Source organism: Saccostrea cucullata, unplaced genomic scaffold, assembly GCF_032062105.1.
Source record: "Saccostrea cucullata isolate Sc308-1 unplaced genomic scaffold, CSIRO_AGI_Scuc_v1 ctg287, whole genome shotgun sequence".
NCBI classification, from domain to species: domain Eukaryota; kingdom Metazoa; phylum Mollusca; class Bivalvia; order Ostreida; family Ostreidae; genus Saccostrea; species Saccostrea cuccullata.
In genome coordinates, this window is record NW_026930709.1 from 203,754 (window position 1) to 217,280 (window position 13,527).

Below are 13,527 nucleotides of genomic sequence, written 5' to 3' on the forward strand. Positions count from 1 at the left end.
AAGGTCCTGAAAACGTTTAAAGTCACGTCAAAAATTGCTGGGCTCAGACAGAACATTTGAACTCTTGATTAAAATGTTGACAGGAAGATTTGACGTTTTGGAAAATGCTAAAAAGACATAAAATATGGACAAAATGAGAAATTTAATTAAAGTCTCATTGGTAATTCTATTCTTTCTCCCGTTTGTGATACACTGTGATGAACAAGGGTGCTACAATGGTACATGCAAGTCGGAATACGTTCCCCATGGACCTTTGGTTCACTGTAAATACTTGTGAGTATTTGATTCTAATTCTAATATTTGTCAGATAAAGTCTATATAGAGATACAACTGAAATATAATTTGAATTTTCTTAGACCTATGGAATTCCTTAACTGTTCTGAGCCTCTTGATTTGAATGGAAATGATACCAGACAGAAAGAGCTTGGGCATGGATGTTTAAAGGTGAGCTATTAAAAATAGTTAGTAGATTCTCTATTTCATCTTAATCTAATTAAAATCAGATCCTTTGATCCCTTCATTTAAATAGCTACACAAGGATCTGGCCCTTGTGTAGCGATCTATGGGAGTGGATCAAAGGATCTGATTTTAATCAGATTGTTTCGTCTTTTGCATAGTAAAAAGAATAAGATACTGTTAATGTACATGTTGCCAGTGTTCTCAAATATTGTACCATCTTCCTCATCAACTTGGTCTTTAAATTTTCAAAACAGATACCATCTACAGTATTCTGTTTGCGATTGACAAATTATTAATGCTTGTTTAGTATGGAGGTCAGAGACATGAGGATATTGAGTATACAGGAGTGGTGTGTTCAGTTCTACAGGGAATTGATTGTTATGGAAACAGAACCTTCATAAAAGAGGGCTTTCCATGCATCAAGTAAGTATTATAAATATTTTTGTGAAACATACAGTGCAGTATTTTCCTTTATATCCTGCACACATGTAGGTCACTTGTGCATGAAAGAAAAAAGTAGTATATTATATTTTGCAACTACTATTTTTTACCTTCTGTCATGTACATGTTGCTACCACTACCCTTAATATTATACTAGTATTAAGAATCTTTTCTGTACAGGTTAATCTCAGCGAGATGGGTAGAGACTAAAATTTTGGTCTGACATCTAGTAGACGTCAGAACCAAATTTTAGTTCTCTACCCATCTCGCTGAGATTATGTACAGGTGAGCTTGAATATAGACCATTACCTCTAATTTTTTATTTAATTAAGCTACAAATGCAGATGATGGTCTCTCTCTCAGTATATGTCAAGTGTTCATTTTGCTGATGTTATAAATAGTATCACAATGTTCCATTGTTTGACAGATATAATGGACACTATTTTGTGACCACCCTCATCTATTCAGTGCTGCTGGGATTTCTGGGTATGGACCGATTCTGCCTGGGACACACAGGCACAGCGGTGGGTAAACTACTGACCCTGGGAGGAGTGGGGATCTGGTGGATTGTGGACATAGTCCTCCTGGTCAATGGGATGTTGACCCCCGATGACGGCAGTAACTGGGTCCCTTATTACTGAGTTGTCAATTAATTATAAAGCATGATCTCATTTGTACCAGCACATTGTAAATATTCATATAAATAATGCAGTATATTTTTTATTTAAGTTTTCATTAATGCATGATGTTTTTATGCCCACGTAGGCCTAATTGAAGATTCAGGGGTATATAGTTTTTGCTCTCTCCATCTGTCTGTCTGTTTGTCTGTTAATCTGTTTGTCTGTTAACCTGTTTGTCGGTAGAAACTTTAACCATGACCATAACTTTTGAATGGGTGGGTCTATGGCTTTTAATTTCAAAGGTGTATTCCTTGTGATGAAACCCTTTTTGAGTACCACCATTTGACCTCTTGATCTTGAATTTGGAGTTTGACCAACTTTTGAACAGTTAGTACTTCATAGGTTTATTGCTTATGACAAGACATTCCTTTGGATATCAATAATTACAGCCTTCACTACTGAATTAAATATCCCCTTAGATTCCAAAAAATCCCCTGTTGTCCCCCTGTCAGTCCCTGACATTTTCCTGTCTCTCCCTGACTTTCTCCTATGATCCCCTGTCGTTGTCCCTGCTCTCCCTGTCCAGTCCCTGTCGTCCCCTGTCGTTGTCCCTGCCCTCCCTGTCTACTCCCTGTCGTCCCCTGACATTCTCTGATCTCCCTGTCCAGTCCCTGTCGTCCCCTGTCGTTGTCCCTGCCTTCCCTGTCTACTCCCTGTCGTCCCCTGACATTTATTTTGGCCAAGAAAAGGAGTTTAAAAAATATTTTTGTTGCATTTAAGAGTGAAAAATAATATAGTCTTGAAAAATTTAAGTTTTTTTTTTTTTGAAAATATAGACTTAGTAAAAAGTTAACACATTTTTAAATGCCTTAACAAAATCCCCTGTAATTTAGTTTCTATTACTTGTATCAATGTGATTATTTTAGTGTGGTAGCATTTCGGGGGAGAAGGACAGAGAATTGCATCATTATAAAGAAGAAATAAATTAGCAATTTATTTCATCTTGTGATGTTAGACGGCTTATACATTGTACTTTATGGACCTTTTATATATATTTATAACTTTTTCATTTTTTATTTGATCTACTTTGAAACATCTTTGAGCGTAATAACTGTCTTTGTAAAAGAACTAGATTTAAACATTTGAGAATACATTATCAAATCCATGCATGGGATATTTTTGTTTTACCAAAGAATTAAAAAATTAATTGAAAGGAATGATATATGAATGTATTAATAAAATAAAAGTCTATTTAATAAATAAAAATTATTAAATAAACTAAAGATATATTTTATTCATTTATTTTCTTATGTGAATAAATCTACAACAATGAATAAATAAATAGATAAATAAATAAATAAATAATGAGAATTATATAAATTTATTCATTTATTTTTTATTTTTTTAATTTATCGCTCATTTATATCCCCCAGAATTTGATTTATTAGTTTTATTTTATTTATTTGCTAAAATATCCTACAAAGTATTTTATTAGCATATTTAAACGACTTTTTATTACTTAAAGTCCATGATGGATATCAAAATAATCGTCTCATTATGCACAATATTAATCCGTCAATTAGATTTTTGATACTTTGTTTTGATTAAAAAATCGGTTTTCAAAACCCTAACACGGTTCTGAAACAACATCAAAGCCACTGATGTTTACCAGTAATTAACTCGGGGTACACAGTCATGACACCTATTATTTTTTTTTCACTGACCACTATACCTTGTTTATATTGTGACAGGACGAGCGTGTGTAGTTTGCAGCGGTTTGAAATAACATTTTCTCTTTGTATGAGAACTTAATTTTTTTTTTTCAATCAAAACAAAATAAAAGTATTAAAGAAACTATTGACGGGTAAAGATTGTGCATGATGAGACGATTATTTTGATATCCATCATGGAAGTAAAATAATTAAAAGCAGATTTAATATGCTTCAAGAATACTTTGACACACATTTTTTGCGTAAATAGTTTTACATAAAATAAGCCAAACAAAATTCCATTTTCGGGTATTTGATTATTTAATTTGTATGTATTGTCAATTTTAAAAATAAAAAAGATTGTTTTTATCATAAATAAATACATGCAGTTAATATTTTTTTTTCTTTTTTGTTTACTAACTATTCAAAATCAATTATTGTTTTGATTTTAAAAAATTAATTATTCTAAAATGCACCAATGCTCCCTGCTATCTCTTTATTTTTTCTTTCTTTTCTTTTTTTTTTATATTATTATTATTTTTTTTTTTGAACAAATGGTAAAAAGTCAAACCAGTACTTAACGAATAAAACAGATTACAGCGAAATAAATTCATATTAAATAAATAAAGTAAAGTAAATGAATAATAAAAAAAATATTAATAAAATATTAATCTATTTAATTTTGAAATTGAAAATAGAACAAATTAATTAATCATTTTTATCTGCAAGAAATTGTGTTTCTTTAGTTTTATTTTATATAAACACTTGCATCCGTTGATGTTCTACAAAGTATTTTATTAGCGTATTAAAACGACTTTTTATTACTTAAAGTCCATGATGGATATCAAAATAATCGTCTCATTATGCACAATATTAATCCGTCAATTAGATTTTTGATACTTTGTTTTGATTAAAAAATCGGTTTTCAAAACCAGGTTAACACATTTCTAAACAACATCAAAGCCATTGATGTATACCAGTAATTAACTCGGGGTACACAGCCATGACACCTATTATCTTTTTCACTGACCGTTATACCTTGTTTATATTGTGGCAGGACGACCGTGTGTAGTTTGTAGCGGTTTGATATAACATTTTCTCTTTGTATGAAAACTCAATTTTTTTTTTCAATCAAAACAAAATAAAAGTATCAGAGAAGCTATTGACGGGTAAAGATTGTGCATAATGAGACGATTATTTTGATATCCATCATGGAAGTAAAATAATTAAAAGCAGATTTAATATGCTTCAAAAATACTTTGACACATATTTTTGCGTAAATAGTTTTACATAAAATAAGCCAAAAGAAACCATTTTCAGGTATTTGATTATTTAGTTTGCTTGTATCGTTAATTATAAAGATAAAAACATTGTTTTTATCATGATTAAGTACATGCAGTTAATAAGTTTATTTGTTTTTATTTACTAACTACTTAAAATCAATAATTGTATTGATTTTAAAAAAATCAATTATTCCAAAATGCACCAATAACCCCTGCTGTTTGTCTCTTTTTTCTTTCTTTTTTTTTTTTATATTATTTTTTTTTAACAAATGGTACAAAGTCAAACCAGTGCTTAACGAATAAACAGATTTCAGCTAAATAAATTCATAGTAAATAGATAAAATAAAATAAATGAATAATAAAAAAAATATTAATAAAATATTAATCTATTCATTTTTGAAATTGAAAATACAACAAATTAATGAATCATTTTTATCTGCGAGAAATTGTGTTTCTTTAGTTTTATTTTATATAAACACTTGCATCCGTAGATGTTCTACAAAGTATTTTATAAGCGTAGTAAAGCCACTTTTTATTATTTTAAATACATGATGGATATCAAAATAATCGTCTCATTATGCACAATATTAATCTGTCAATTTGATTTTTGATACTTTGTTTAGATTGAAAAAATCGGTTTTCAAAACCCTAACACGGTTCTGAAACAACATCAAAGCCATTATTGTTTACCAGTAATTAACTCGGGGTACACAGTCATGACACCTATTGTCTTTCTCGCTGACCGCTATACCTTGTTTATGTTGTGTTCAGAGTGACCGTGTACAGTTTGCAACTGTTTGAAATAACATTTTCTCTTTGTATGAGAACTTAATTTTTTTTTCAATCAAAACAAAATAAAAGTATCAAAGAAGCTATTGACGGCTAAGGATTGTGCATAATGAGACGATTATTTTGATATCCATCATGGAAGTAAAATAATTAAAAGCAGATTTAATATGCTTCAAAAATACTTTGACACATATTTTTGCGTAAATAGTTTTATATAAAATTAGCCCCCCCAAAAAATCCCATTTCGGTTGTTTGTTATTTAATTTGTTTGTCTTGTCAATTTTAAAAATAAAAAAGATTGTTTTTATAATAAATAAATACATGCAGTTAATAAGTTTATTTATTTATTTTGGTTTTTTTTTTTTATTTACTAACTATTTAAAATCGATTATTGTATTTATTTTAAAAACTTAATTATCCTAAAATGCACCAATACCCCCTGCTGTCTCTCTCTTTTTTTTTCTTTTAAAAAGTCAAACAAGTATTTAACGAATAAAACAGATTGCAGCGAAATAAATTCATAGTAAATTAAAAAAAATAAAATACATGAAAAATAAAAAAAATATTAATTAAATATCAATCTATTTCTTTATTTTTGAAATTGAAAATGGTACAAATTAATGAATCATTCAATCTGCAAGAAATTGTGTTTCTTTAGTTTTACTTTAAAATTATATAAACAATTGCATCCGTAGATGTGCTACAAAGTATTTTATTAGCGTATTAAAACGACATTTTATTATTTTCAGTACATGATGGATATCAAAATAATCAGCTTATTATGCACAATATTAATCTGTCAATTTGATTTTTGATACATTGATTAGATTGAAAATATCAGTTTTCAAAACCCTAACACGGTTCTGAAACAACATCAAAGCCATTGATGTTTACAAGTAATTAAGGGAGCTCTAAACACTGACAATCAGGACAATTTAGGACTTAATAGAAATATATTTTATAACTGAGTTCATAAATGATTTTTTAAAAATATTTTCATACATGGATGCCACCATTTTTAATAAAATAAAAATGATAGAAATAAGGGAATATGTAGGAAAGTGAAATTTTTTTTATTTTTTACACAAATAATTTTCTCCAAAATTTCTTGAAGTCTTATATCATTGTTACATAAACCAACATACAAAAAAAATTAAATACATAGAATGACCCCAACAGTTCAGAAATATTTTGACATTTTTTACAAAAGATTACAAAAAATGTAAGGATAATCACAGATATTTTTTGTATATATGGAATTTTTGAATTTTTCTACAAATCTAAATAAAGGTTTTGCTATTTGGTGCACAAAAATTCATATCTTACATGGTGGAGCCAGGTTTATAAGAGAGATAAAAAATAAAATAACATATAACTTTACAATTATAAAAACAAAGGGAAGTAACTCTTTACAACTGACTTGACAAATAATTGGACACCGAGTTGATTATTTTCTTACACTTTGTAACTCTTGCTTTACCATTTACAATTTCTTGAAACAAGTTTTTTACTCCATCTTCACCATTTCTTGTGTGTGCTAGTTTAATATAATTCAAATTCAAACCAGATTTTGCAATTTTATTTGCCATAAATTCTGTTATCACTTTTCCATGGACTAAGACGTCAAGAGATTTCAAATTGTCATTCTTTACTGAAGAAAACTTTAGATGCTGTAAAACATAATTGTACATGACACTTTGACTCAACAGAGTGTTGAAAGGAATGTTATGAAAGTTCACTAAATTTTGTAGGTCCATAGCATCAGTTAGAGCACAATGAGAAACCCCTGTTGACTGGATTCCTGCATCTCTCATAAGAGACTCCTGAGAAAAACTGCCAGTTTGTGTCTTTAAATCAGAATTTTTAAAAAACCTCCAAAGTGTCGATAAAGCCGGCAATGCATGTATTCATCACAATATTTTGTGACGTAATGTTTTGAATAAATAAAGGAAAGTCAAACCGTAATCCATTGTGGCTTACAAGAATGTTAGAATTCGAGTCCGATAACCACTCTGAAAACTTTTGGAGTGCTGATTTCAAGTCTGTTGTTGCAAGTTTTTGATCCCTGTAGTAAAGTTCATGGTTTTTCATATGGAGACCAGTCACACAAGTTGCATTTGCAGATATTGTACCATTGGGTTTTATGTATTTTTGAAATATATCCTGTCCTCTTGCAGCTCCTATTTCCAATATTTCTGCTGATGAACCTGTAAGACAAATCTGAGACAATGTATCTCTAGAAAAAAAATGTATATATCTATATATCAATGTCTCATGGAAATACATGTGTATATATATCTATATATAAAACTTTACCTAAACCTGTTGTTTCTAGGTCAAAGTAAACAAATGTGCTATCAGTATTTCTTAGTGGTATTCTCTCTGGTTCAACAGTGGCACTTGGAATGGAATTGATGTCCTGCTCCTCATCCATTTTCTCTAGTCCAACCGACGTTTCATATGTTTTTCCTTCACGCACTTCTTTACAACCCTGATCTTGACTTGAGGATTTCCTAATTTGGCATCTCCTTTTCTTGTACTCTGCACTACTCTGTCTTATCTTCTGTAACTTTCTTTTTCTGTCCATCTTTTCAACCGCCTTTTCTGTATAGGCTCCAGGAGACATATTCAGTTCATCATTGACCTGTAAATATACATGTAAACATAATCATTACTCCTTCACATGAAATGAGAATACATGTATATGATTATTTTATAATGCATAATTTTTTTGATTATCAAATATACTTACTTCTTGTATATAAGACTTTCCAATGTTTTTCTGTGCAACAGCTGCAGCGATTCTGAAACTTGTACTTTCTGATCCTGACAGAAAGAGGCTCTTTGGATTTTTTGATGCAACGATGTGATTAAAACTTTCGCATGCTTGTGTTGATCCAAGATCAGATAGTTTATCAGCTTGCTGTGCATACGTCTGAATAATGGCTTCCAAGTCCTTTTTCAACTCTGGACATGTTAGATACCTGCTGTATGGAAGATTCTGTGGAAGGTAACTTGCTGGATTCCGCTTATATTTACACCATGAAGGGCATGCCAGATGGTCTCCATACATATGAGGAATAATACACAACAAGGATTTTTTCAACTCTTCAGGTTTCTTCTGGTTCTGGGCAAGAACATAAGAAAAGCATTTCTTTAGATGTGTCATAGTTTTTCCTCTAAGTTGTCGATACTTTTTGAATCTTTGCAAATCATACAGTTTGTTTGAAAATGTTTTCTTCAGGTGATTTCTGTCACTGAATTTTGTAATACTTTGCTCACACTCTTTTCTTGCACGTGAGATTGTCGTACTGTCATCATCCATTACTAATTCATGTGGATGGATATGATCTTTTTCTAAGTCTTTCAACATCCCCACTATCATGTCAGGCTCCATAGCTTTGGCCGAGCCATCCCAATTCTTCCTGGAAATTAAAATATAAAAATAAGCATGTAAAAAAAAAATAAATATAGACACTGTATTAATTTGCAGTGACCTTCAATAAATATTGATTTTTTTTTTACTTTACATATTCATTTTTATATATTATTATACATTTGATACTTATCAACTTCTTACCTGCAGTCATGGTCAATGGGCTGAATGCCTTTTCTTTTTGCATTTTCACAAAGTCTGCATTTTCTGCATCTATAATCATACCGCACTATTTTCCCAGATTTATCACCTATAAGTGAACTGTGACCTGTGGTTAAAAAAAAATAAAAAGAGATATATTCATAATCACCTCATAAATAAGTTTTATTTACAAAAATATTTTTTTTTCTCAAAGTTTCTTCTTGAGTGCACTGCATACCTGAATAGCTGTTATATTTCCTTCCACTAGATCTTGTTTGCCATCCAGCATCAGCCGCAACTCTTATTTCAACTTTCCTAAAAAATATATACATGTATATAAAAAACTACACTGTCATAGGAGAAATAAGAAAGACAAAAGGATGTTGAGATCATGATGCTTGGTATATTTTTTTCATAAAATTTAATTCCATAAAATTTACCCATCATTCATTTTTATTTCTTCATCAAGAGCCTCAGTGCAACTTTTTTTGGCAACAGATTCAATAGCCTTTCCTGCTTCTCTGTCTCTTTTCTTGACTGTTCCAGCCGCTACACCAGGGATATTCAATGATGCAAATAACATTTGTAAATTAGAAAACCCTATTCCACTGCTGGTAATACCTACAAGACACAGAATGAATTGAAAATAAAATATTATTCACTATCAAATATGCTGCATTATTAAATCATATTGCAAATTTTTCTGAAATTACCTGCACCAAGCTTAGTGTTCACATCCCAAATGTTTTTTTCATGCCGCTTTCCAGTGGGGATGTTTGAAATAAAACTGCATATAGTACACTACAAAATTAATGAAATATTTCATATGAGTCATGGCGATTACTTACAAAATTAGGTTCTTTTATTATAATTGTTTATGTTGATGATGATGTATTTGACATTTACCTTTATGTACAAAATACTTCCAAGGCCATAATGCCTCTCTTGAAAACAATCACACAGATGTAATACAGTCCCACATTTCTTGCATCCTTTCTGTAGCTGTGCTGCTAGCACACCAAGCTCAACCACTCGACGACCCTTTGTATGATACATGTATTTGTTTCAAAGTAAAATTGATATAAAAAATATCAATACGTAAAAGAAAATGGAATTGATGAAAACTAAAGTTCATTTTTGCATTCTACATGTTTTGTGCACATTCTGTGTTAAACTTGTAGCTTGCAGAAAGCCTTGAAAAAAGTAACAGAGACCCTTTCAAAATAACTGTTGTACTATTCTTTTGCAGGAAATTTCTTTAGTGAAATGTGACCTAGAAGCAATTGTTAAATATACATAATTTAATATCTATCAACAAAAACTTTTCCATACGTTATTAACTTGATTAATTTGTCCTGCAAAAGAGTAGTAACACAGTTATTGTCTAAAGAACTAATATGTAAGGTTTTCATTTAGAAATACCTCATGCCAGTCAAGTAAATTCTTTGAAACATCTGGGTGCAAAGTGTCTTCCTCATTAGTTTCGTCGGGCGGATCGTCGTTTCTATCGTTGCCTCTGTAATCTTCATCGGATGTATCTAATTCATCCTCGTCCTCTTCATCATATTCCGACCAACCCTCGTCAATGCTGGTACTCATAATATTTTTACCATGATTTGGGGGTTTTGAATAATCATGATCCATCCTTAACAAAATTTCGATAAATATAATTACAACATTGAACAAAATATTCTATTACTTCTAAAGACATGATGTTTTTTTTCTCAAGTTTCCGAAAGCCGTTTTTAGAATTAAAATGACTATCGTGCAGTTACCTGGAGTCCTCTAATGTTTTTCTTTCAATTGCTTCAGATGTAGGAATTGGAGCAGACTTTATTTTGGGGCGAAATCTTCCGCTTTTATAGCGTTTTCTCAAACATGTCAAATTAGTGGACATGCTGTCTGTCATGTTGCCACTCTTTTCCTACCTTTTTATCCTAGAGAGCGGAAAGGGGAGTAATTCATTTTATATTTTTAGAGTATTGACGGAATTTTTTTTCCCGAATAAATACGAAGGGCGGATCACTCCAAGCTCCAAAAAATACCGAAGCTACCGGAAGACTCTTTAGGCAGTGCAGTGTTTAGAGCGTCCTTAACTCGGGGTTCACGGTAATGACACCTATTATCTTTTTCACTGACCGCTATACCTTGTTTATGTTGTGACAGGACGACCGTGTATAGTTTGCAGCTGTTTGAAATAACATTTTCTCTTTGTATGAGAACTGATTTTTTCAATCAAAACAAAATAAAAGTATCAAAAAAAACTATTGAGGGGTAAAGATTGTGCATAATGAGACGTTTATTTTGATATCCATCATGGAAGAAAAATAATTAAAAGTAGTTTAAATATGCTTCAAAAATACTTTGATACATATTCATTGTTAATCAGTTTACATAGAATATGCGAAACAAATCCCATTTTCGGGTATATGATTATTTAGTTTGCTTGTATCGTCAATTTAAAAAATAAAAACATTGTTTTTATAATGATTAAATACATGCAGTTAATAAGTTTATTTTTTTTTACTAATCAATTATTGTATTGATTTAAAAAAAAAAACTAAAATATTCCAAAGTGCGCAGTGCCCCTACTTTTTTTTTTCTTTTCTTTTTTTTTATTTTTACAAAAGGTAGAAAGTCACTCCATTGTTAAATGAATAAAACATGAATAAAATAAAACTCTACAGAAATACAATTTCTTGCGGATATAAATAATTGACTAATTTGTTTTTTTTTTTTAATTTCAAATATAAATAAATAAATTGTTTTTATTTATATTTATTTTATTATTTTTTTTTTATTTTTTTTTATTTATTTACTATGTATTTATTTCGCTGTAATCTGCTTTATTCATTAAATACTGGTTTGACTTTGTACCATTTGTAAGAAACAAAGTCAGCAGGGGGTATTGGTGCATCTTGGAATGTTTTAGTGTTTAAAACCAAATCATTAATTGATTTTAAATACTTAGTAAATAAAAAAAAAAACTTATTAACTGCATGTACTTAATCATGATAAAAACAATGTTTTTATCTTTAAAATTGACGATACAAGCAAACTAAATAATCAAATACCCGAAAATGGAATTTTTTTGGCTTATTTTATGTAAAACTATTTACGCAAAAATATGTGTCAAAGTATTTTTGAAGCATATTAAATCTGCTTTTAATTATTTTACTTCCATGATGGATATCAAAATAATCGTCTCATTATGCACAATCTTTACACGTCAATATCTTCTTTGATACTTTTATTTTGTTTTGATTGAAAAAAAAATTGAGTTTTCATACAAAGAGAAAATGTTATTTCAAACCGCTGCAAACTACACACGGTCGTCCTGCCACAATATAAACAAGGTATAACGGTCAGTGAAAAAGATAATAGGTGTCATGGCTGTGTACCCCGAGTTAATTACTGGTAAACATCAATGGCTTTGATGTTGTTTAGAAATGTGTTAGGGTTTTGAAAACCGATTTTTTAATCAAAACAAAGTATCAAAAATCTAATTGACGGATTAATATTGTGCATAATGAGACGATTATTTTGATATCTATCATGTATTTAAAATGATAAAAAGTCGTTTTAATACGCTAATAAAATACTTTGTAGAACATCTACGGATGCAAGTGTTTATATAAAATAAAACTAAAGAAACACAATTTCTTGCAGATAAAAATGATTCATTAATTTGTTGTATTTTCAATTTCAAAAATAAATAGATTAATATTTTATTAATATTTTTTTTTATTATTCATTTACTTTACTTTATTTATTTACTATGAATTTATTTCGCTGTAATCTGTTTTATTCGTTAAGTACTGGTTTGACTTTGTACCATTTGTTCAAAAAAAAAAAAAAAAAAAGAAATAATATAATAAAAAAAAGAAAAAAAAAGAAAGAAAAAAGAGAGAGACAGCAGGGGGTATTGGTGCATTTTAGAATAATTAATTTTTTAAAATCAATACAATAATTGATTTTGAATAGTTAGTAAACAAAAAGAAAATAAATAAACTTATTAACTGCATGTATTTAATTATGATAAAAACAATCTTTTTTTATTTTTAAAATTGAAAATACAAACAAATTAAATAATCAAATACCCGAAAATGGAATTTTGTTTGGCTTATTTTATGTAAAACTATTTACGCAAAAATGTGTTTCAAAGTATTCTTGAAGCATATTAAATCTGCTTTTAATTATTTTACTTCCATGATGGATATCAAAATAATCGTCTCATTATGCACAATCTTTACCCGTCAATAGCTTATTTGATACTTTTATTTTGTTTTGATTGAAAAAAAATGAGTTCTCATACAAAGAGAAAATGTTATTTCAAACCACTGCAAACTACACACGGTTGTCCTGTCACAATATAAACAAGGTATAGCGGTCAGTGAAAAAAAAAATAGGTGTCATGGCTGTGTACCCCGAGTTAATTACTGGTAAACATCAGTGGCTTTGATGTTGTTTCAGAACCGTGTTAGGGTTTTGAAAACCGATTTTTTAATCAAAACAAAGTATCAAAAATCTAATTGACGGATTAATATTGTGCATAATGAGACGATTATTTTGATATCCATCATGGACTTTAAGTAATAAAAAGTCGTTTAAATATGCTAATAAAATACTTTATAGCATATTTTAGCAAA

The 13,527-nt window shown here is 29.6% G+C and overlaps 3 protein-coding genes across 3 annotated transcripts; 1 reads left to right on the forward strand and 2 right to left on the reverse strand.

Annotated features, from left to right (window-relative positions):
• The first annotated feature begins 13 nt into the window (after positions 1-13).
• Positions 14-1,622, forward strand: LOC134229752 (TM2 domain-containing protein CG11103-like). Its single transcript, XM_062711539.1, has 4 exons — positions 14-273; positions 357-444; positions 767-882; positions 1,328-1,622. Exons 1-4 carry the CDS (start codon positions 125-127, stop codon positions 1,539-1,541), a joined length of 567 nt encoding a protein of 188 aa, XP_062567523.1. The 5' UTR covers positions 14-124; the 3' UTR covers positions 1,542-1,622.
• Positions 1,623-6,865: 5,243 nt separating this feature from the next.
• LOC134229741 (uncharacterized) lies at positions 6,866-9,490 on the reverse strand. Its single transcript, XM_062711527.1, has 6 exons — positions 9,319-9,490; positions 9,117-9,193; positions 8,882-9,005; positions 8,054-8,726; positions 7,618-7,945; positions 6,866-7,508 (listed from the first exon to the last, which is right to left on the reverse strand). Exons 1-6 carry the CDS (start codon positions 9,459-9,461, stop codon positions 7,165-7,167), a joined length of 1,689 nt encoding a protein of 562 aa, XP_062567511.1. The 5' UTR covers positions 9,462-9,490; the 3' UTR covers positions 6,866-7,164.
• Positions 9,479-10,787, reverse strand: LOC134229769 (uncharacterized). Its single transcript, XM_062711564.1, has 5 exons — positions 10,654-10,787; positions 10,301-10,523; positions 9,785-9,919; positions 9,596-9,679; positions 9,479-9,499 (listed from the first exon to the last, which is right to left on the reverse strand). Exons 1-5 carry the CDS (start codon positions 10,785-10,787, stop codon positions 9,479-9,481), a joined length of 597 nt encoding a protein of 198 aa, XP_062567548.1.
• Between the last annotated feature and the right edge of the window lie 2,740 nt (positions 10,788-13,527).